The sequence below is a fragment of the Stegodyphus dumicola genome, chromosome 5 (assembly GCF_044657685.1).
Source record: "Stegodyphus dumicola isolate Sdum_Otavi_A_Nest chromosome 5, ASM4465768v1".
In the NCBI taxonomy this organism is placed as follows: domain Eukaryota; kingdom Metazoa; phylum Arthropoda; class Arachnida; order Araneae; family Eresidae; genus Stegodyphus; species Stegodyphus dumicola.
The window spans coordinates 203,869,006-203,890,151 of record NC_140772.1 but is presented as its reverse complement, the minus strand read 5'-3'; the positions used below and the strand labels follow the sequence as shown (position 1 = coordinate 203,890,151).

Genomic DNA, 21,146 nt, shown 5'->3' with positions numbered 1-21,146 from the left:
GTTTAGAGTGGTGCAAGGAGCGTAAAAACTGGGCATCTCATCAATGGAGTCATGCCCTCCTTACAGATGAGAGTCATTTTAGTACTACAAGTGATTCTCAACGGCAATTGATTTGGAGAGAGGTCAGGACACGGTTTAATCTCAGTAACATCACGCAAAGAGACCATTACAGTGTCCTGGAGATCTCGTCTGGCGAGGCATTATGCTGAATGGGCAGACAGAGCTCCACGTTTTCGACAGAAGTTCTATAACTGGAGATCGCTATTACCAGGAGGTGATACTTTCCCATTAGCGTCTGTTCCGAGGTGCATTTGGAGCAGACTTCGTTTTTATGGATGACAATGCACGGCCACACTGGCCTCCTGCTGTTCAGAAGCTACTGAAAAGTGAAGATGTCACTCGAATGAATTGGCCAGCGTACTCCCGATTTAAATCACATAGAACATGTGTGAGATGCTTTGGGAAAATGCCTTGTGGCACATTTACATCCTCCGGGGAACACACAATAACTGAAACAGATGCTGATTGAGGAATGGGCACTCTTACCTCAAGATCTGTTGGACAATCTGGTGCTGTGTATGGACAGACGATGCGAAGCAACCATTGCAGTAAGGGAAGGGGATATCCCATACTAAGGAACATCTGCTTGTTGTTCTTCCTCTTGTACAGACAATCATGTGTTACAATACTATGAGTTCAATAAAGCCTGTTTTTGCTTGATTCTATACTGTATGCATTGTATTCATTTTTTTTTGAATTATGCTTTCGTCAGCTTTTAAATACAAAATGCGCTCTCTCATTTCTGAATTTCATGTCTCTCAGATGATTTCTTGTGGAGTTATGCCAAAAAGAACACCTGTTGCTTAAATTTTGCACACCAGTGTAGTTCCACATCCGCAGACACATAAGTCTACTCCTAAAATTTGCATAATAATGTACAGTCAAATGTTTCCACCATGTATTTAACGTTTCCTCTTCTGTATATGCATAATACATAATATTTTTTTTATCTATGAGCCTGTATTTTAATCCTATTATTTTGTAACTGTATTTTTGTATTTGTATTTTTAATTTGTATTTTTATTTGAATTTTATTACGAATATACAAACTTACCATAGCAAATTGCAACAACAAATGTCAAAACAGTAAAACAAATGCAATCTGCCCTTGTATGGCCATGTAAATGTTCTTATTAACATCCTAAAAAGCTCCCGAGGCGGCCTGTTGAGGCCTCAGGGAGTTTTTCCCGGTTAGTGGAGGGCGCGGGACACATGCCTGTTTACCTATGTTAGACATCAGGCGTCCCCGTCCTCGTTACCAACAACCAACCAACCTGATAGGCAATCTAATAGCCTACAAACTTACTAAAGAGGCAAACAGCAACATAAATGCAGATGAAATTAACATTCTGGCACTTTCCTCTTATTTGAAAAGCAGCTACTTAAAAAAGCCACCTAGATATGGCATCGGGAATGGAATTTGGGTGACACCGGGAGACGTACACACAACTTCTTTCCAAAAGACAAACTTCATAAACACGTGTCCACAAATCACCAACTTTGTAACGGGCCACTGATTGTTTCCGCTTTATCGTTTGGGATTTCGGAAACAGTAACGTGCGCCTGCAAAGCAGATGGCCACAATACTACTTGCAACAATGCCCTATCATTAACGCCCCTCACATACGTCAGTGCTTCAATAATGTGGGCACTCACAGACGCTTTATTACATAAAATGATGTGACTGTGGACAAGATATGTCAGACTATCAACACAACTGCAATCCGGAGATAGTAGATCTGCCAGGTCATGTAAGAGTCTCACTCACTCAGCTACCACGAAGTCAGTCCACAAAACAACATGTAATGCAGAATAGAAGCGTATTCCGTACGAAATTCCAAGTGCGATACATTGTGATCTTGCAAATTATAATGAACATCGAACTGAGAAATTAAGCAAACTAGTATGCGCATAATGAGAATATAAACTACTTCTCCATATTTCATTGTGTGAAAGCGAGTCCATAAAAACTATCATGTGCAAATATCTGAATAATGCACGGACTTTTTAGGTATTTTTGCATCTATATATATACTCGTCTCTTTAGCATTCGTCTCTTTTTACTTGTCTTTTAGCATTCTCGACTATTACTATTACTAGTCTCTTTAGCATTCTTGACATTTGCAACATAATACGTCGAACCATTTTTATAATTACTATTTAAGTACACCTACAGAGTAGCTATGCTATTTTTTCCCGCACTTGATTAAACTTATTTCCTCGAATTATTCACACTTAATTAACTGATCCCTCAATGCAAGTCGAAAATGACATCAAAAACTAAAAATTTTGAAATTAAATATCCCGGCTAACTTTTGTCGTACAGTAATCAAACTTTTGGTATTTCTATTTTTCATAACGAGTATAAAACTCCCAAATATACTAATGAAATTTCCCAAATAATTAAACTCCCAAATAAACTAATGTAATTTCCCAAATAATTAAACTCTCCCAAACTGCGGGTGACTGAATTAAAAGTTTAATTTCGTTATTCGCCCAAGAGAAATTTATTTTAAAATTTGAAACTGTCATACCATGAAAATTTTCGTTATTTAAAATACTTCTGCTAGTGGAAGTAAATGTTTACAAGCAACGATTGCGAGAATAAAGGGCAGGTAAGGTATTTTAAGCCGGGTAAGGGAAGTGGGTATATATATATATATATATATATATATATATATATATATATATATATGTCATGATAAAAGCACAGAAAACGATGGAACACTGTAGATGCGTGATTAGATCCATATTGAAGAATTTTGATTGCGTAGTATTTAAAGAACTTGGCAGTCGAGGCACTTTTAATTCCATTTTTATTTCCAATTGATATTTGTGGCCACAATCACTTGGCACTCTAGTCGTGCCTTTCCACAGAAGATTTACATTTTTGATATTTTTGAGATAGAAAGCAAGCCAGCGAAATTACATCTTAGCACAGCACAGAGCAAAAGCTGAAGTGCGTAGTTATGAAAGATAGAAGCACGCGAAGAGAAAAGTTTTGGTTTACAATTCGGTGATTGGTTGTCAAGAGGCATCTGGTATTAACGGTTATGTAAGATCGCATGATTAATTTGAATGACGCAATGCAGATAAGTTATTACGATTTTAGAATAGAGAGGAGGAATTTATGTTTATAGTTATATTATAATTCTGATTCATACATTTTTTATCTTACATATATATGATTTTAAAATGCGTAGATGAAAACAGTGGATTTTTTAACAGCTGAAATACTGCGCAGATGACCGAGAAGACCGTAGTGGCTTGAAGGTGGCACATTGGAAAGCATGATGACGCAATTTAGCACAATGCATTTTGAAAAATCACAATCTTTATTTTTTTTTTTTTTAGTATATCAAACCATCCTTTTTCAGATAACATGTTTCCTACTTATATTTGAATACAGTAAGTTCCAGTTTGAAGTACGATGTCATCTTAATCAAGTAAGCAGCAGCATGGATGAAAAGCGTCTTACCAGCAGGTGAGCTTATGCGAAAAAAAAAAAAAAAGGAGAGTGTCTTAGCACTTCAGAGGAAGAAGGTTGGGAAGCGGAAAAGTTTCAGTTCAGAGTTTTGGTTTACAATTAATTTGATTGGACAAGAGGTATCTGCATTAAAACGTTACGTAAGATAGAAAAATCTGGAACCTGTGAGAAGAGATGAATTTAGGGGCAGATCATCAAATTTAGAATGTTAATTTTGAGATCGCCAATTATTTTTTGAAACAGCTATCATATTTTGTTATATCTTACATGTATACATATATAGGTACATATATCTATATATCTACCTATATGGGTGTGTATATATATATATATATAGTATTACAAAAATTATTTATTTAAAAAATTAATTATTCAAAGTATTAGTTTTCGCATAAAATAAGTTCTAAATTTCTTACTTTTGTCTATATACGTATATATAAGCTTTTGATACTGCCGATTGCAATAAAAAAGGGAAGTGCATATTTAGATGTTATAGTGTCCCATGCACAAAATTTCAATATTCTGAAGCTAATCATTGAGTTATGCGAGATAAGTACCTACATACGTTACGAAAAATCCATTTTGAATCCTATTTAAAATCCATTTTAAAATCCGTTTTGGAATAAAAATTCCTTTATTCTGTCCATACGTAGATACAGTAGTTAAAATGGGTTCGGGAACGTCAAAATGGATACTTCCGTTAAAATTTGCAACCCGAAAGTTTTCGCGATTACAATACTTCCTTAAATTCGTACAAGCAAAAAAGGTTTTTTTCACCCAGGCTAAATTTTTTTTTTTTGTAATTTTATACACAAATTGAGTTTATTTTACAAATGTATTTGAAAAAAAATAATTTAGTCTGGAAATGGACTAATTAGATAATAAGATACAAAAGTTTTAATTAATATTTAGCTTTATTTAAACGATAGGAAAAAAATCATAAAATTTCAGTGCAATATTCATATTTTACGAAATACTATAAAGCAGGGTTTCTTACACTTTTTTCAATGGCGATCCCTTTTACCACTGAGATTTTTTCTTAACCCCCAGGACACCATAATATTTACAAAAATTTTGTGGGACGCCATAAGTATTGCGCAAATCCGATACACGCGTGAGTGAAACTGTCAAATTTTTACTTCTTACTGTAATATACAATTGCAGTTTTAGGTCATTAACTTTAACTTCTAATTTTAAGACAGAGAACAATGTGAAAATTTTAAATAAGTAACAGACGAAACGCGAGCGTCATGTGCGAAGTAAGGAAAATTAACGTTTATATTATAAATAGAATGCGTCGAAACGTTTTCGTTTTTTACTTTGTTTGTATTGTCTTATCTTTATCTATTTTCAGATACATTGTGTAAAAATATTTGGTTATTGTAAAATTATTATAATAAGTTAAAGAAATATCAAAACTGCTAAACTTTTTGGCGATCCCCTGCTGAAGGTCCAGCGACGTCGCGAGCCATAGTTTAAAAAACCCTGCTATAAAGCACCCTATTTAAAAATGATAAGCGAATTGGTGCTTTATTCAATACATTATAAAACGGTTTATGAATTTAAGGGCGTTAAAAAGAATTTAGATTACGTAGAACAGCTAATTTCTCATAATTGGGTTATAATTGTGGCACTTGATATTTTGCCGTCCGATGCAAATTCTGCGACTCCAAAATTTTATCACCTCGTTCTCTCCTAAATTCTAAAAATTTCGCAGGCCCTAAACTCGGCGTCACGTCGATTGCGCATGTTCTGGCGCCGGTCTTGGTTATAAAATACCATTTTTCTTTTTTCCGTTGAGTTACACACAACGATTGTTTTTACGATGTGGCAAATATCCGGCTTACTTAAGACCGTGGAGCAAAGTAAAAAGAAAACAGATTGAATAGAACGAGCTAAGATGAGCCGAGGAGATTTATGATGAGCCCTGAAAGTAGAAAAACTCAGAAGCAACCGATCGGATTTAGCCGTGAGAACTAGGCCCGCAGAAAAGTTTCCAAAGGCCTTCTGTTAACTAACAACAACAACAATAACAACAACAACAACAACAAAAAAAAAAAACCTGCACTCTGAGTCCAACCAACTAGAGACAGCCGCTGATCATACTCGTAGAAAAGTATGCAAGTAAAACAGCATTCACGGAATAATATAAATAATGATGTGTCAGGATCGATCTTTTTGTTTTGAACCTCCCCCCCCCAACCAATTACTGTTAACTGTTGATTAGTTATAAAAATCTACACATCATATCATCTGAAAATTTAAGACGGAATATGCTTTAATATATATAAACAAGTACGTTTTTATTAAAACCTGAGCTTTCGGAATTTTCACGGAAAATAATTCCAGTGCACATAAAAAAAAGGTGTCTTTTGTTACCTAGACGATAATTGTTTCCATACACGATACAGAAATCTTTCACCGTTGAAATATCTCAAAAAATCATTAACATGACTTTCTCAAATTATGCTACGCCAGAAAATTTGTGGTAGTAAAAAATGTGTGGTTATTATTCAGAAAATGTGTGGTTATTATAATGAGATATTTTCCTCTATAAAGCACGAAACATGACTGATATTGTCAAAATACAAGGCAAAATTAACTTTGAAGTATATATAAACAAACAAATAAAACACCACAGAGGATCAATAGTCATCATTTGTTGATCACAGTCTATGATCAACAAATTTAATCACAGACGCGAGAATGATAATATTAAATTATATTACTTTAACGTTCATTACGATACATTTCGAGCCATTATTTTAAATGTCATTTATGGCAGCTAGCATGCAAATTCAATTTATGTTGTATTTTTCAGTTGTATGAAATCCATGATTTTATTTGAAATCGACGGAAAAAAAAGACCAAACAATGTTTGTTTATCATAATAGTCACTAGATGGCAGCACCATAATGTTACGTATTCCTTTGGTAAAGACATTTAAATTAAAGAGTTTGAATCCTATACATATTCTTTGTTTAAATCATTTCCGATATTTTATCTCAGAAGTAGAGAACAGTTTGATGAAAATAAAGTATTTGTCGATTTATTTACTTTCATACAAACAGAGTAACTGTCATAGATATGATTCATACCTGATATTATGAAGAGGTAATTGGCTTTATATTTTTACTGGTGGTTCGATGCTTATTACTTCATGCGGTGTTGATGGCAAGGTTGAAGGCATTTATATTAACCCTTCAACGTATCTTTATAAGAAAGAACTTTATTCTTTTATAAAGTAATCATCCATTCTTATTCTAGAGCTGATCTCCCGAATCTTTTGCGAATAACAACAAGCACCAGTTTAGCTATATCCATAAATACCGAGCAGTTGCAAACTACATGGTTAGAAAAATAGTACTAAAATGAATTCCAGCTTAGTGCAACAAAGCAGAAAGAAACAAATAAAGAAGGCAGAAAGGAGTAACTATACAGCGAAAAACAAAATGCAATGGCGTAGTAATCATTAACATTACTCAAATATCTTCATTGTAATAAAATCCGCAGTTCTGAAATTCACTACAAAATGATTGTTTAATCATAGCTCAGCAGACATTACTCATTTCAAGAGCTTTAATTCCGTTAAAGAAAATTCTTCGACTCTTTTAGAAGTTTAGCTGCAGCAAAATTCCAATGCCGGCTATGCATGATTGCCTTTAAATACACATGTTTCGATCTGGATTCATTGAGCCTTCAAACAAAATATTAATTAACAAGTAGAAAGGAAGGCCACCTTAAAGCAGTTTAGAGACATTTTAGCGCTCCCGAATGATTACTTTCCTCGCTTCCATGACAGAAATGCAGAATTATGAGGAGTTACAGGATTTCAGGTCCAACAAAAATTTAAGGCTCTGGGCTCGGGCCTCTTTTTGGGCCTAAATGGTAATCAAGTCAAAGCTCAGGGCTAATGATAATAAAAGGTCCAGTCGAAAAGAAGACTTTATAACCTGATTTGCTTTTGGTGTGTTGTTGCAGGCTTAACTTATGTATTCAGTTCCAAAGACTTTGTAAATCTTTTTAATGTATAATTTCCAATTAAGGAACTCAAAATAAAAATTTAATGAGCACCAAGAATCACTGCACAGGCTTTCCACATGACATGCTGTAACTTCCATGCCCATTCCTTTTCCAGAAACACATACAGTTGCTTGCGTACGGGTTTCTAATGAATTCCTGTTAAATAAATAAAGACAGAAGTAATCCTTCTACTATTTTATGTGTTTAATTCAGTATGTCAAAGCAAGATGAGGGCTATTTGCCTAAGGGGAGGAATGTCTTCGTAGAGTACTTCCTCAAGGAAACTGGTTCGTGTTAAGTTGCACATCGTTAGCTGTTAAGTTGTTATTGGGATTCGAAATTACGTTAATCTTTCTGTTAAGCCTGCAGCTTCATGTTCATTTAAAGGTGTTTGATTGCAAGACTTTATTTACCTGTTTCTCGCAACATTAAATACCAAGCATAAAGTTTTAAATTGATTTGTTTAAAGATTTAATTTCAGCCCGTTGCAATTATATAGCATTGGATTCCTTATATAAATCTGAGAGATATGCATAAATATAAACAAACAAACAAACAAAAAAAACAAAAAAACAAAAAAAAACTGAAAATTATATAAAATTTGAGTTAATAATTGTTTTTCTCGTTTTAAATATTAAACTGTTTAATAATTAATTAATTTCTTGATTTGAGTTGATTGATTGATTAAGGAAAAGCACGCAAGTGCTGAAGAATGTAACACCGTTCTTATAACTTTTATGCCACTTTAAAATTCAGCTTTTTAGTATGTTTTAAAACTGAACGTTAGCAATAATATTTGTATTTTTATTGCATTTGGAAAACTTTTCAGCTAATTTGGAGTCCCTGCTGGCCATTCACCTGAGGCAAATGCTTAGCAGGGGCTCCAAATCAAACGTGAAATAAGTGACTTTAGTGCCTCATTTACCTCAGGCTTTGAGATTTTGTTCCGGCTTTCATCGTAGTGTATATTAGTATCAGCAAAAATGCCATACAGTTTGTGACACACCTAACTATCCAATCTTTTATTGCAAGTCTAAAAAGGTTTTTCTCCAGAAGTTGAAAATATGAATAATAATACTAACACTTTTATGAAAATAGTGATAATTCAAAACCATTTATAAAACTAATGTAAAAAAAAGGGGGGGGGGCAAAAATTGGTTGACTGTCTATATGAAAATTTAGCAAATTTAGCAATTTAGCAACCTGCGGGTATAGACTGGAAATTCATTCCGCCCAGGTCACGAAATTTCGGTAGAATTTGGGATGCTGGAATCAAATTGTTCAAATGTCATTTAAAAAGAGTTGCTAATAATGAGTACTTCAGGGGTGTTGGAACCCCAAAATCTTCAAAAAATTGTGATTTCGGATTTTAGCATTTTCAAATTCTCTTCACTTTTACCTTTCTAAAAATACCACTCTTTAATCTCTATGAAAATTTGAACTGTAATAAAATCTAGTTTTAATTTGTCATCGACTGCTTTGATCAATGAGGATTTTTACATAAAAACGCGTGTTTCTGCAAACGTGATATTTTTTTATACTCGATGTACCTTTTCTCAGGAATTACTGCTCGCAGGTATCTAAACTTTTTATGGCTTATTTATTAGGTTCTCTAATATTTACTGAAATGAGCTTTTTGAAATAAACTTTAAAAAAAAATTCTTTAATTTTTTTTGTGTGAGAAAAGTGCTAAATTTTACTATGCCTAACAAAATATTCTGTAATTTACTCTAAAATTCAAAATGTTTCAAAAGCTCATTTCAGTATAATCAGATAGGTATACTTTAATTACAGAAAAATTTCAAGCTTGTATCTACAGTAGATTTTGAGAAAAGGTACATCGGAAATGGCCAATTTAACATTGTCGGTATAGGGGTTTCCCCTTAACTTTAGAAGACTTCCTAACTATTTTAACAAAAATTCTAGGAGTATTTAACTCAAGATCTCTCACTTCAGTTTCAGCTGATTTCAACTATTCTCAAACTTTGACCCCAGATCACGTTTTGCTCCGTAATCCCTCGCTGAACCAGATTTATCCGATATAAATGAAAATAAACTTTCTAAATAGCACAGAATTACACAGTACATGCAGAAAATCTGGAAATTGTGGAAATTTTATTGCCTTAATAATCTACAGTAGCGTCATCAGCGGAATTTTTCACAGAAGACGTTCAGTCATGACCTTTTATGTTAATAAAAGAAGAAAATTTATCCTCAATAAAATTGTTAGTGGGGACAATAGGAGATTTTTTGTGATAAGAATAACAGGATAAGGGTATTTAATGTAAGATGGCCTAATCAAAATATATTAAAAGGAAATTTTAAAGGTATTTCTCCACTTCTCTAGAATGATTTTTGTACGTTCATACTATAAACATTTATTTGTTGCTAAATTTTGAGTAGTTATTAGCAGGTTATTGCTCTGTGCTGTGTATGATTCAAGTGCATATTATTCAGTATTTATTTGTTATAGTTAGTATTTTATTGCAGTGCATTTATATTCACATCCTTTGCATTAACAGTTTTGATATTGTTAATCTTAACGGCAGGAGTGTTACGAACTATAGCAGAAGAAATACTGTTGCCACTCCGTCTCACACAGAGCGGAGTGGTGAGCATTAATTGATTGAAAGCGCCACTGAATCCTTTGAGACAACTGACCTTTTCATTTGTTTTATTACAGTTACATATCGTTGTCGTTTTATTATGATATGTATGGCAACGATTTTTTAACTAGATTATATGATATATTTTCTTATGTGTTCTGTTTTGCATGCAAGTGAGAAGTTGAATACACATTTGAATAATGTTCGAGTGTCGCTGCAGTAAAAATAGACACGAGGTAAAAAACGACTAAACTTTTTAACTTTCCTTCCATAATGTGTTTATGCATCTATTCATCGACGCAGCTGATTCCAGACAATGATATTAATATTGGTTTTTAGTAACATCTTAAATGCTAGCACTAATATACTATTTATAAATCCCCCCCTTTTTTTTGGTAATTTATTTCACCAGAAATGACTTAATTTTATCAGATAGCAATAAAGAATATTATTCTGATTTTAAAAACAAAAGAATTGTGCAGTCGTATTTAAGTTTATAATGCAAATAATTGGAATCTAAAGAAACAAATTTTTGGCCATTGAACACAAAAAAGAAAAGTGAATTAAGGGAAAAATTATTTATTAGCATAAACAGGCAATTTACTCAGAAAGGCTATTAATTTTGTTTTGGCATTTCGCGTCGTCCATTATAAAACCGCGTTTCACTTTTGAAATTGTTGCCACTAAATATTAGAGCCCTGCATTATATTTAACTCTTTGAAAATTAAAGCCTTCGCTAACCTGTATGCTTGAAATACCGAATCGCCCAAAATGCCTTTCTAGATTCACAGATTCCCCTCCTCCCCATCCATTAACGCACAAAGAGGTGTGAAGATTTTAAATGGCACCCTTTCTACTTCCTAACAAATAAAGATAAGAAACCATAAATAAATCCTTTTACGACCCCTGCAATAAACTGATACAATGCATTCGGGAAAACTGCACCTGCTCTTGCATACCTTAGGGGAAAGGAAGAAAAGAACATTGAAATTTCGGCTGTTTCGGACGGTTGTGGTCGTTTGAATGAAGGGTCGTCTGGGGTGTTTTGGTCTTCAAAGAGTTAAAGAAATTAAATAATGAAGAATCTGAATGCATACATGTATGTATGTATGTTTCTCGCATTTAGAAAAAATAACGGCACCTAAAGACATCAATTTTTGAATAATGTAGTCCTCCACTTGAATATGGGCATCTGGAAGCCCTAATTTGAAATTTTGAATTCGTTTTATAATCTATTCCATAGTTTATAAAACTTCAACGAATTTTTAATTTACAAACTCAACAATCTCAAAGCGAGCAATGGAAACACTATATATTAAAAAAAAAATTTTTTTTATCTCTAGCGCATGAGACTGTGTTTCGGAAATTCTAAAGATATGTTCTTTTTAAATACTTCGAGATATTGCTGTTGAATTGAATTTTATGGTTTAAGTGCGAAGAACATGATATTTAATAAATAAAGGTAAGCCACAAAACGTTTAAAAAAAGGCCCCTTAATCTGAAAGTTTCCAGATTTTTTTTATTTATTCTTATAAGTACCTCAAAGACGTGTATATTGTTTCCAGTAAGTGTACTTCGTGCACGACTTAAAAAATAAAGTTTCCACGCGGCATTGTCTACGATGAAATAATAGCATAGCAGTTGTTTTTTCGTATCATTTGGCTTGAAATATGTCTACTAAGATCTGACTGCAGTTTTTATTAATCTTATAATTTTCATAATAATAAATATCCTGTTAATCGGCCCTTTATTAATCGGAAGTTGATTTGCCATTTTTTTCTTTAATAAATTATAACTACTTATTTTTATTTACCTTTAGTTACGGAAAAGAGTTACCAGGAGGTATCCCGATAAAAAATAAAGTTTCATTATAAAATAGCGACACTCAATTAGTTTGACCGGTCTAAGATGTAAACTAATTCATTTCTTGAGCTAGAAGCGGGAAGAAACCTGCATCAGCACTTTTCCTGTTTTAGTGTTAAAAAAGAATAATTATCAGTCTACGAAAAGTAAACAAACTTTAAAAGTTTTCTACCACAGGATCAAACAAGAAGACAGATTTATCAACAGCGGGAAGATACACTAACCCCAATCATCTCTCACCCCTAGTCTGCGAAAAGAGAAAAAAGAGAATAAACCCAGCTGGCAAGTCGCCAGCCATTTTGACATTGAAAGACGGACATTGTTGCTGTTCCATATCCGGGTCGGTAAACGATTCATCCAGGACTTTCTACAATACCGCGGTTGTGAGAGCTTTCGATGATGATGAAAGCGCATCTGTCAAAGTATAATACTAAATCGAATTATCGATAATCGTTTCGAATTTCACTTGTCACAATATGCTTATTCGATTCGTGAAAAGGTTAATGATGATTTGGCTGGGAACAAATGTCTCGCAACTAACGTAATGGCGGGATAATTACAACGTTACAGTTTCGCAATTATGCATTGCTGCAGACCAAACATTTAATCCAGATAATTAAATTTTCATTTCGTGCTTCGGTTTGACAATTAACGCAAGTGAACTTAAGGTGTAGAATAATTCAAAGAACTCGGGATGGCTCAGAGAACGTTTTATGGGCTAAGAGGTAATTTATATTGCTTTAAGCATTTTAATAATATCCTCCAGGGTTATTTGCCAGCGGAAGAACAGCATATTGCATAAAAGTGTTCTGGGAAAATTAGTTATTTACTTTCATTCCTTTTATACATATTTAAAGCATTTCAGGTAGATTGTTAATTATTCACGGCACAGCATACAAGATTTATCCACCTACATGACAGAGTGCATTAATTGCACGATGTGCGGCACTTTTTGTTTCATAGATCAGTAATGAACAACCGTTATATGAGGTCGAATCTTTTGGACGAGTTATTTTATTTAGGTAATACTATTCATTTTGGTGTAATTTTAATCTTTAGTAATGTAATCTATGTAAATAAAAAAGGTGAAACAATTTTACATGGTAGTATATGAAAAGTAGTTAATTATGCATTTCTAAACAAGTATTTATTTACATTCACAAATATTAGCAACACTTAGGAATTAAAAATACCAAAAAATCATTCTACGAAACGTTAAGCGGACCAGTGTTTAACCGCCAGTGTTCAACCGCTGGTGGGCTTGCGTGTCTCGATGAAACCGTCGAGTAGTATCGATGACAAAAGTTTGGCCCTGAGTTTTTTAGAAGGCTTAGAAATGCATTTTTTATTATACCCGGTTGGAGAAAACTACAGCAACCACGGCTATAGCAACCACGACGCTCGGAAGCTTAAAGGTAGTAGAGACATTAGGTATTTTTCGAAACAAGGATGTCGAAGAAAAGAGCAATGCCCTTGCGGGGATTCGAACCACGGACCTTTCGGATACGCGCCGAGTGTGCACGAAAGCTTGCTAAGGCAGGAGAAATCCCTTATAAGATATTGAAAAATATTTACTCCGCAAACCAGGGAGCTAGACGTGCAAGTCTAATGCATTTAAAACTTTTTGTGAGTGGTTAAAGATAGGGCACATCCAGGGCTGGATTTAGACTTGATATGGCCCTGAGCTATTTGATATATCGGGCCCTTTACAAGTCCAGATATTATATGTCAGTGCCAAATATGCTTTTAGCATACCTAGAAGGTACCTTTTAAAGGGCGACTGGGATTTTAGGGGACCCAGTCGCCAAATCGTGGTGGTGAAGAATCATCATCCATGATCTGTTTTAGTTCGGGCGCCACTGTAGCAACATTAGGTATTTTTTTGGAGGGAAGCAGGAGAAATGAAAAATGAGCAACGCCCTCGCCGCGACTCGAACCACGGACCTCTCGAATACGCGTCGAGCGTGCTGACTACTACACCACGAAGGCATGCTAAGAAAGCGGAAGAATTACCTTATAAGGTATGAAAAGCATACTGTGTCAAAATGTGAATCCTCAGAAAGTGGAATGTTTATGGGCTGCCAGCAACTAGTCAAGAAAACAGCATTTAAAACTATTAAGAAATTTTAACTAATAAAAAGGTAACAAACAAGTTGAAGTCTGTTAAAAACATTTATATTTTTTTATACTCGGTATCTGTCTTATCATCACTGATTTAGTCATCTTTCGTAGCTTTTACTATTTGATTTAATATTCCGGAAATAATTTTTTAATTTAATTTATTATTTATCATTAACTAAAATTATTTAATTTCTCATTGATCTCTGTACATTTTAATTAACTTTAATAAATATTTTTATTTACTTAATTTTGTTCCTTATTTCCGTCACTTTGCTTACAGCTCTACTATTTCTTATTTAGTGTTTACAATTCACGGTTTTGTATTAGACATCAGCGAATATTCGAAAGAATCCGCTCTGTTTATTAAAACCAATGACATGTTAACGTTGAATTTTTTTAATTGACAAACAATTTTATATTAATTTTGTTTCATTCAAGTCTAATATACACTGAAAAATACTGACAACCAATAAATAAATAAAAAGAAAAAAATCTGAAAGAATTCAGATATTATATTACGCCCAGAGAGGTTTTTTTAGCGTTTTGTGTGTTACTTTTATTTATTAAATATCATGGTCTTCGCACTTAAACCATAAATTTCAGTTCAATAGCAATGTCGCAAAATAATTCAAAACAGCATATCTTTTAGAGTTTGCGATAAACAGTCTCGTGCTCAGGAGATAAAATTTGAAAAGTGATTGAGTGGTTTACAGTGATTCAACGCAAAATCTCGTTTAGAGATTAATACACCCTCTGAGATAACACTCCTTTGGGTTAATAAAATAGAAACCAAATGCTTCATGGGAGTTGGAACCCGCTATACCGACAATGTTAAATTGGCCATTTTCGATGTACCTTTTCTCAAAATCTGTTGCAGATACACGCTTGAAATTTTTTATATAATTAAAGTATACCTATCTTATTATACTGAAATCAGCTTTTGAAACATTTTGAATTTCAGAGTAATTTATAGAATATTGTATTAGTAAAATTTAACACTTTTCTCATAAAAAAATTGTGAATTTTTTTTCTTAGTTTATCACAAAGAGCTCATTTCAGAAAATACTAAGAAACATAATAAATAAGCCATAAAAATTTTACATGCCTGTGAGCAGTAGTTCCTGAGAAAAGGTGCATCCAGCATAAAAAAATCACGTTGGGAGAAAAAGCGTTTTTACCTAAAAATACTCATTTATCAAAGCATTCGATGACAAAACTAGAGTTTTGACAGTTCTAATTTTCATAAAGATTTAAGTATGGTATTTTTAGAAAGCTAAAAGTGTACAGTATTTGAAAATGCAAAAATCCCAAATCACCATTTATTGAAGATTTTTGGCTTCCAACACCCCTTCAGTGATATGCAGAGAAAAAGGTTTCGTAAGTATACTATAAACACGACATAAATAAACGTGGCAGACATAAACGTAAAACTTTGATTTTAATTTCGAATTCATAGCATAAAATAGACAAAATATTGTGCGTGGGATAAATACTTATTAAGCATCGGGTGGCCATAATTAAACTGACAGTGCTCACAGTGTTCTGTATGTGGCGTCATTCTTGCAAATAGATCGCACATCTATTTGCAAGAATGACGCCACATTTTGTAGGAAGATTAAACAAGACGGGGGACGAAGGATTCCGCGAAAAAAAAAAAAAAAATTAGTTCCAAAATTTTTGAAAAATATTTTCTGACCACAGGCCGTATTATAATTAACTGAGCCTCTTTGGCTTTAGAAATTTCTTATAATTTTAATTTTAGTTTTAAAATTCTTACCAACGTATCAACGACATATACGGTTAACTAAAAATAAACGCTAAATATATCGTTTTCTATGCACAGCAGCACTACATCCTGTCTCCCAAGCGCTTTACAACTTTCTCAGAGAAAAAATACACAAAACCTATTAAGTTGCCTTACAAAAACACGTAGGCAGGAAGTAAAGATCGACGAGTGTTTACACTTATCTTTTTAGTAAGCACTTGTTCCTTAAAATATGGTGCTGAGTACTAGGCTTCTCTAAGAACAAGTTGATGCAGCTTAGAATGTGGAGTCTGTTTTTGTTTGAACCTCTGCCAAAATTTGCACGCGTTCGTGAATTTCAGAATTGTGCTTATTTGTTCGTTTTCTGGAGTTTCTATGAAATTTCAGCACCGTAACAGAACTTACCTTTCAAAATTGCGATGTACATGGATGTCTAATCATCACACTTCATAAACTATCAAACTATTTCAAAGCGAACAATCGAATTTCTATTTCGAATAAAATACATAATAGAAGCGCTAAAAAACCAAATTCAAAATTACATACAATTGAGCCTTACATGTTAAATTTATGGGAAAAAAAATCCTATCCGAAGTCTCTTCTGTTAAAGAAGCTGAAATATTTTGCATAGATAAGGTGTATGTCACTTAAACAGATGAAATAAAATAAAAAGAAGTAGTTATATTAAAACTAGAAAGCCAGGCGGTCATACGAAATGATCGCTGTTCTAGATATTATAAATTGTAATTAAAATGATTTGTGCAAAGGTGTCTGCTAATTAAAACTGAATTACCCAGGGCAGGCGGCGAGGGGGTTTCCACCTTCTATTTGCTTAATTACTTAAAGTAGAGTGCAATGAAGGAAACCACTGGCGGTACATTTCTTAAGAGCCACCGCTAGCTAAATAAATAAAAGTGATTTAAATAATAAGATGTTAATTCGTATGTCAAAGATCTCTTTCTACACAACATTTCCTTGTGTAGATCTTTCCATTATTTTTAAGTTCGCCTTGCAGAGGACCATCAATTATTTTTAATTTTACGTCCGTTCTTCCACGAACTCTTGAACAAGCAACACAAAGTTGACCGTGTCCAAATGCAGGCTCAGGAAAAAAAAATGCCAACGCGCTTAAGTGTTTGGCCCTGACACTTATTGATGGTCAAAGCAAAGGCAAGTTTTACTGGAAATTGCCTACGTCTCAATTGAAACGGCAACCCTGTGCCGTGGCAACGTCACCCCATTGGCTAGTACAGTTACGCAAGCAACCAATAAACTATCGGCGACAAACAGACACTTAAGCCGCATACAATAAAAATATTTATTTATTTCATTTTATTTGTTTTTTCATCGTTGCCGGTTTTCCCCGGTTGCATATTTCCGAATTCTATTATATATAGATGTTAAATTTATTTATTAAATGTTAAATGCACGTGCTCTTGTATTTAAAATTTTTCCAGCTTAGCTTTCTCATAATATTCGTCACGCGCTGCACTGCACGGGGAATAAAAGAATTTACAATTACGCAAGCAACCAATAAACTATCTGCGACAAACACTTAAGCCGCATATATATATAAGACGCTCGCGAAGAAAGCAAAAACAAATCAGAATGATATTCTAAAGGTCACAGTTTAAACGAAATAACCTATTGCTTTTGACTTCATGAACATTGTTCTAATCCCCTGGTTCTATTCACTTTACGTTCCCTATTTTAAATCACGTGTTTCTGCAGTATACGACAGAATATATTTTTCTTTGACGAAGAGGGACCTTATAAGATCAGTCTCGTACCAAAAAAGGACCAATCTCGTACGAAATAGCAACAATTTTTCAACAAAATCATTGCTAATATAAGACTGAACCACGCCTAGTTCTAAGTCTCAAACGATAAAGAATAAGAAGAGAATGAATATCTAAGGATTACATATCCGTCGATTTAAGATTTAGTCAATCTGTTTGCTGTATAACAATGAATTTTATACCAGCGCTTTTGGAAGCATTATGCAATAAAGAAGGTGCAAGGAAGTAATGAACTACATAGTTAACAGAGGCGTTACCAAGCCATTCACCAGAAATTTCATAAGCAAAATAAAAATGTTAAGGAAACATGAATTTTATTACTACATAGGTATATTTTCAGTTATAAAATATGTATTTTACGAATGTTGCAAAGGAATTGGAGAAGAATAAATAATAGGCATATAAATGAAATGACAGTGAAAATATACAAAGAGAGCGACAACAATCGATATGTTCTATGACTAAACACGGTTGCAGAAAATATCTTCATCCTCATGTGCAAGTAAAAAGATAAAAAGGAGTTGGCGAAATAGAATGTGACAATAAGGTATGTCAACAGAAATCGAATGACATCGCTTCGAGCGAAAGGTTGATTATGGCTCCTCCTCTGGATGAAAGAACACTCGAAGAGGCTTCGCCTTTCTTAAACAAACCAAGAACACACAAATGCTAATAATGTCTAACATTATTACGGCTTTGCTTCTTCTTGCTGAGCAAATGAAATTGAACACGGTTATTTGGAACCACGTTATTGACTAATAGCATTAAATTTGTAATCTACTTTAACAGAGATAATAAAAGGGATATTTTACATTTTTTTACAAGGTTTATGTACCAAAATTACACTGAAGTCAAAGTCTAGAAGTTTGGCACGTAATCAGATGTCTTATATAGGTTAAAAGTAAGAATTAGATGACAAAATGTACTTACCATATAATCCAGCTCTCCGCATTAGCTTTTTCTTTGACAAAACCTTCATTGCCTAAACGATAGAAAAATATTTATTGATTATTAAACGCATATCTTTCTTAAGACACTGCAGATATATACATTAATAAAATAATTTTAAAAATGTAATTAATAATCTACTATTTACATTTATTCAAATTAACATTCTATTCAGGACAACAGTAAAAGGAAATATGATCATTACATAATAATAATTTTTCTCGCTCGCATCTCCTAGCAATCGACCAGCAAACTTTAATCATAAGTTTGCATGCAAAGCTCACTGAATAAAAACAGTACGCAAAGTTTCACAATATGAATAAATATAAAAAAATGTTTTATGTGTTAGAGTCATATGTTATACCAATACAGAAAAGTGAAAAATGTGCAATGCCTTCGCCGCGATTCCAACTTCTGATCTCCGGAATAACGTGTCGAACGAGCTTCCAGTTACACTACGAAGGCAGGCAGAAAGGAGAGACAAAATAGGTACTTTATAATGGAATTCTAAGAAAATCGCACTGTGCAACTCTGATGTCAGAATACTTGAACACAAAAGAGATATCACTCGAATGAGTTGCACAGATTACAAGATTTGAATTCGATTAAGCGTGCGTCAGGTGCCGAATGGCAGCAAGCCAAATGCTTCCCCGAACCTACCGGAATCGGAGAAGTGTAATTTCAGAAGAATAACATTAAATTCCACAAGTCTTAATCAACATTTTGGTAGGAGAGCCTACTATGGTACTAAAATGCCCGGGTTTGAATCCCGGAGAAGATATAGATGTTTGTAAATGTATAATGTCGGTGCGGCATGGCGGCACTCTAAATATAAGGCGAGCCGAAAGTCCTCTCGGGTGGGAGACCGCCGATCCCACCCGGGATGTTCTCCCTCAAAATTGGGGGTGGAAAATAGAATTCCATCCTCTCTTCAGAGTAGACTCTGGCAAGCATTGTTCCATACAATATGGATAAGACAACAACAATATTTGGGTAAAGTCTATTAAATCAAAATGTGCGGTTTTCGTTTCGCTAAGAAGGAATCATAGAAGATACTAAAGAAATATTTGTTGCAAAACACGGGAGATCATTTTCCTATTATTTTAACTTTTCCATAAATTTGATTTTAAATTTAACATTTTGAGATTAATCCACTGGCAAACATATAAATTTATGTTAAGTAATGCTCCTACAGAAATTGCTTTTATTCATTTTTCAATGAGTGAACAGTTAAAATTTATGTCTGTGAATTTTTGACTAACATTGTGCAGTTAAACACATAGGGACGTTTTATTGCATTCTATTTTACAAAGAATGCATTAATGAAGCAAATGCATAAATTATGCTGGCTATAAACAAGATATAGTATAATATTATGTTGAGCAACACCACAATGATGAATGTTACATTAGCATTACCTAATCTTTAATTCAGACATTTTATTGCGGCAGAGATACAAAGTGTATTTCTAAATAATGTCTTAAGAAATTGCTTTCCTTAATTCCAATGATTAATAGTTTTCACAACGACGCAATTTTTTGACGCATCATAAAATCCTTAAAGGTGAGCATTAAAGGAACAATTTGTGCCTGAAGCTAAATTCCAGCAGAAACATATAAGGGAGACGTGCAAAAATTGTTTACGGGTTAATAATCGTAAATCGCAGGGAAGCGAAGGAGAAAGACGTTATTAATTAAGCAAAGAATGCACGGGAGAACGAGTAAGACATTGCGGAGTTCCTTAATGCATTTCGGTTGTTTACTTTAAGTAAACTGCAGTGGTTCGTTAACGGAAGTACAGGAACTTATTTCATTAGAAACATAACATCAAATTGTTATCAATTATTAATTACTCTAAGAAATCTTAAATATACGAGTTGCAAAATAAATTTGTTTAAGAGCGGAAATCGCCAATTTGTCATTCACTACCTCAGAATTCTTTTTCACAGTCAATAATAACACAAAATAATAACAACAAATATTTTTCTGCCAGCAACAACGTTTCTTATTGTTATTACGGACCATTAAGCTACACATGGCTGTCTGTTTTATGTTGTTTCCTGATCACGTAAAATAAGAGAAATAATTCCATAGTAGAGGGAAATTTCGCTATTATTCTCATGAATACTATAATATTTTGCGTATTATTTTCTATATTTTTTGTAATAATTACATTCCTTTTTATATCTAAGTAATTTTCATTCTATCTTCAATTAGAATTTATTCGAAATATTTACTGCACAATAATTCTACTCTAAATCTAAATCAGACAACTACAAAATTTAATTTCAAGATGGCATGAATTCAATAAAAAGAGAAAGCACATCTAATGTTTCGTGACTTAAAGACCGGACCGCAGTTAAAAAATGAATTCAGTGACATTTGCCGTATCTATATTGCTTCAAGTGTTTTACGTCAATATAGCTAAGTACTCTTGTGAGCTAGCGGGAAAAGCAGTTCATGGATGTATCTGAA

At 33.5% G+C, this 21,146-nt stretch overlaps 1 protein-coding gene across 2 annotated transcripts in view; it reads right to left on the bottom strand.

Moving 5' to 3' along the window:
• The window catches only part of LOC118190727 (calcium/calmodulin-dependent protein kinase kinase 2-like), a 308,782-nt gene that overhangs the window by 46,310 nt on the left and 241,326 nt on the right, over positions 1–21,146 (bottom strand). For both annotated transcript variants that reach the window (XM_085817571.1, XM_085817572.1), the window contains one exon: positions 18,655–18,706. In XM_085817571.1, coding sequence (XP_085673697.1) covers positions 18,655–18,706 — 52 coding nt within the window. The remainder of the gene's footprint in view (positions 1–18,654; positions 18,707–21,146) is intronic.